The following is a 4,282-nucleotide window of genomic DNA, read 5'->3' on the forward strand; positions in this document are numbered from 1 at the left end:
CAGTACTGGAGGCTGATGGTGACAGGGGCATGCCCTCCTGAACCTAGGGCAGATGCATTTATACTTGGTAACTGCAGTAACTGTGAGCACCAAGCTAGCAAGTGTGCAAGAGGTGATTGGTAGATGGATGGATGAACTATGGTGAATGGATGGATGGATGGATGGATGGATTGATGGATGGATGGATAGTTGAGTGAATTGTGTAGAAGGATACATAAGTAGATGGATGGACAGGTTAGCAGCTGCCTGGCTGGCTGGCTGCTGGCTAGATGAAAAGGTGGATAAATGAATGGGTGGGTAACAGCAGGGATGGGTGGAGGGTTGATTAATTGAAGGGTAGGTGAGCAGATAGGTGGGTGGGTAAATGGGTGGATGATGAGTGGATGGGCAGGTGACTAGATGGATGGACTAATGGATGGATGGGTGGGGAGGTGAATAACGAATACTAGATACTAGATGGATGGAAGGTAGATAAGAACATAGGTGGGTGGGTAAATGGGTGGATGATGAGTGGATGGGCAGGTGACTAGATGGATGGACTAATGGATGGATGGGTGGGGAGGTGAATAACGAATACTAGATACTAGATGGATGGAAGGTAGATAAGAACATAGGTGGGTGGGTAAATGGATGGGACGATGAGTCCCTGGATGGGTTACAAGCTTTAGTAGCTCTTGAGAGCAGTGTCTGCTGGGAAGAAGTGTGCTCCCGAGGATAGCTCCTCGCAAGGTCTCTTCTAGGCTTCTCTCCTGCCCACGACATCAGGCTGGGCCCCCTGGGTTCCCAGACCCCCATGGGTATCTGTGTTGTTTGCTCAGGAGCTCTTGTCTGTTTGCAGGGCGACATCCAACAGTTGCTCTTCGTCTCTGACAACCGAGCTGCCTACGATTACTGTGAGCACTACAGCCCCGACTGTGACACTGCGGTCCCTGACACCCCTCAGTCACAGGACCCTAACCCAGATGAATATGTGAGTCATCTCTGGCTGGGTTCATGGTGGCAGCACAGGCGGAACCCCAGGATGGTACAGAGTCGGCAGGGCTGTGGTTATAAAGGATTCCGGAAGCCAGAGAACTGAGTTTCAGCAAACTGTAGGCGAAGCAGTGTATGATGTCTGACCCACCTTACCACAGAGGAGCTCCCCCAACCCACACATACCTTGATCAAGTCTCTCAAGGGAGTGTCATCAACAACTGTGTCCCTTAGCTCTCCATATGCATCCTTAGATGAATGCAGACAGACATTTTGTCCTTTGCCGTCAGGCTGTGGCCTCAGTTGTTTTTTAGAGCTCGGTCGATTCCCTCATGGGCACCTGAAATTTTATAATAGGGCATGCCCGGCCCTGTGTATATTGGACATGACGCCCAGAGAAACAGTAAGTCTGAAGGGCCGCCATGTCTGTCCCCTTGGTCCCTCTCCTCATTTCCCACTCTGCTGGGTCACTCTCCTCATCCCCTGTGCCCTCCTCCAGAGCCACCCGCCCCTCCACCAGGTCCCTGGTTTGTATTTGAGGACAGAGTGCCTGCTAGTGACTGTGAACCCCTTTCACTGGGCACCCATGCTTTGGGGCTAAAGGTGAACTTTGCTGGTCTGGGTTTTGTTTTTATGGGTCACATGTAACCACTTTTAGGGCTCAGCTTTTGCCGACCTCTCTCAGGAACATGTGGGGTCATCCTTCCCCGTGCTAGGCTTCTGGGGAGAGGCTGAGGCAAGAGCCCTATCTGAGGACCCCCTGGGAATTGACAGTGCCTTATGGCACTGCTTTTTCACCCAAGTAGGACAAGGTGGTTGACAGGCTGCTTTGGTAATGCATTCCTTTTCTTCTCCATATGGGCGCCATTGACTTCAGTACCCAGAAGGAGAGGGTGAGACCTATTACTATGAGTATCCATATTATGAAGACCCTGAAGACCCGGGAAAGGAGCCTGCCCCTACGCAGAAGCCAGTGGAAGCTGCCAGAGAAACCACAGAGGTTCCTGAGGTCTGATCTGGACTGGGCTGGGCTAGGGAGGTTCCTGGTTCCCCCAGGCCACAGGGTTGAGAGCCAGAGGCTATGGGCATTATGGCACAGTAATAGGACATTGTGGACCTATCATTCTATCCCTTGGGAAGATGAAGTAGGAAGTAGGAACTCATGAAGTAAGCATGAGTTCTAGGCCAGCCTGGGCTACAGGGTAAGAGGCCACCCCCTCCCCCCCCACACACACACATGGAAGCTTAAGCTGTTGTTGGATATCAGGAAATATCCTGATATGTCACTAAATGGTCCTTCATCAATTCATGACATCTTGGTACCTGATGCCACACACACACACACACACACACACACACAGCACACACACAACACACACAATGGTTGCCTCCCTCATTTTCTTTGCCTTCCAGGAATGGAGGGCCTTCGTGTAACTCCATGCCCACACTTTGCTGTTCACTGATGTACTAGAAGGATGCTGGCTTGGGAGCTTGGGAAATCCTGGATCAGGTACCCTGACTGCCTCTTTCTACACTCTGCCCACAGGAGCAGACCCAGCCCCCACCCGAAGCCCCTACAGTGCCTGAGACCAGTGACACGGCTGGCAAGGAGGACAGTCTAGGGATCGGGGACTATGACTACGCGCCCACAGATGACTATTACACTCCATCCCCATATGAAGACTTTGGATATGGCGAGGGTGTGGAGAACCCTGACCAGCCCACCAACCCTGACTCAGGGGCTGAGGTCCCCACCAGCACCACTGTTACCTCCAACACCTCCAATGTAATTGCCTTCCTTCCAGTTTGTATTGATCTCGGGGGCAGGGGTGGAGAGGGGGCAAAGGCTTCGTGGCTCTGGGTCACTGCTGAGCACCGACCTCCTTGGGTGGCCTTCCTTGTCCACACTCCACACCTTGGCTCCTGAGTCCTCAGTAGCAGGGTTGAGTGTGGTTTAGAAGCCATCGGCTTTTCTGAGTTTATTTCAGTTCCCCCTGAAAAATGGGTAGAATATCTCTGTGGGCTCTGCATTCTTGCTCTCAGGGTAGCTCACATAACACTGTAGTTTTGGGGGTACAGGAGTTCCATCCATGAACATCCCTGGTGGTTACCCATGCTACCAGAATAAAGCTCATGGCCCACTGTGTTCTTCACTATTGGAAAGAGCCCCAGTTTCCAGTGTGCAAACTCTTAATCAGGAACTGAACGCAGAGCTCCCCAGGGATAGAGTCAGCTTTGAGGGACACTGCTGCTCCTTCCTGCCCTGACTTGTTATAGTGTCTTGGGTAGCCTGGAGAACCACCCCCATGGTGGCCGGGAGGTATGCAGAGAGGCGTTGGGGGCCACAGGTCTTCCCTCATGGAATCCCCCATCGACCTTATCTTTAGATGTTCTGTGGTGGGGCCACTGACAGCTCTATGCAGGAAGTGCTAGGCTCAGTGCCTGCTAGGCCAGCCTCCCAGAGTGACCCTGCCACTTCCCTCCCTTAATCTGCAGCCAGCTCCAGCTCCAGGGGAAGGGAAGGATGACCTGGGCGGCGAATTCACCGAGGAAACCATCAAGAATCTAGAGGAAAACTACTATGACCCGTACTTTGACCCCGACTCCGACTCCAGTGTCTCTCCATCAGAGATAGGGCCAGGCATGCCCGCTAACCAGGACACCATCTTTGAGGGGGTAAGAGATTCAGCTTCTCTCTGCATCCCAGGGCATCTAGATGGTGAGAAAGGGCCAGCGCTTCTAGAAGTCTGAGGGTGACTGAGTGAAGCAAGAGTGACATGGGCTGTCATGCATTTCAACTATTAATTAATTAATTAACTAGCTAGAGACACGTTCTCACTATGTAGCCCTGGCTGTCCAGAAACTCTCTATGTAGACTAGACTGGCCTGGTACTCACAGAGATCCACCTGCCTCTGCCTCTCAAGTTCCAGGATTAAAGGCGTGCACCACCATGCCTGGCTGAGCTTCATTCTTTAAAGTAGCCTCTCTGATTCCAGTTATGGTCATCTGTGCCTCACTGCCTGTCTATGCTGGTGTATACATGGCTAAGGGTGGGGGTGGGAGGTCTATTCCAGCTTGCTATCTTCCTCCAGTTATGAGGAGAGGTGACTAGCTGTAGGGAGAATTTCACCCTGGTTTTGCACAAGTTTTGTGTCATGTGGATTTTCTGTTCCTTTTCTCTCTCCCCATCTTTCCAGATTGGAGGACCCCGAGGTGAGAAAGGGCAAAAGGGAGAACCAGCCATCATTGAGCCGGTAAGGATTTCTGGTGGTGGTGGCAATTGTGGTGACTGTGTGTGTGTGTGTGTGT

At 52.0% G+C, this 4,282-nt stretch overlaps 1 protein-coding gene across 2 annotated transcripts in view; it reads left to right on the plus strand.

The window, feature by feature from the left end:
- Positions 1-4,282, plus strand: part of Col5a1 (collagen type V alpha 1 chain) — a 151,755-nt gene that overhangs the window by 63,063 nt on the left and 84,410 nt on the right. For both annotated transcript variants that reach the window (XM_021182365.2, XM_021182371.2), the window contains exons 5-9: positions 839-970; positions 1,850-1,981; positions 2,519-2,758; positions 3,469-3,648; positions 4,171-4,227. In XM_021182365.2, the coding sequence (XP_021038024.1) occupies positions 839-970; positions 1,850-1,981; positions 2,519-2,758; positions 3,469-3,648; positions 4,171-4,227 (741 nt within the window). The remainder of the gene's footprint in view (positions 1-838; positions 971-1,849; positions 1,982-2,518; positions 2,759-3,468; positions 3,649-4,170; positions 4,228-4,282) is intronic.

Source organism: Mus caroli, chromosome 2, assembly GCF_900094665.2.
Source record: "Mus caroli chromosome 2, CAROLI_EIJ_v1.1, whole genome shotgun sequence".
In the NCBI taxonomy this organism is placed as follows: domain Eukaryota; kingdom Metazoa; phylum Chordata; class Mammalia; order Rodentia; family Muridae; genus Mus; species Mus caroli.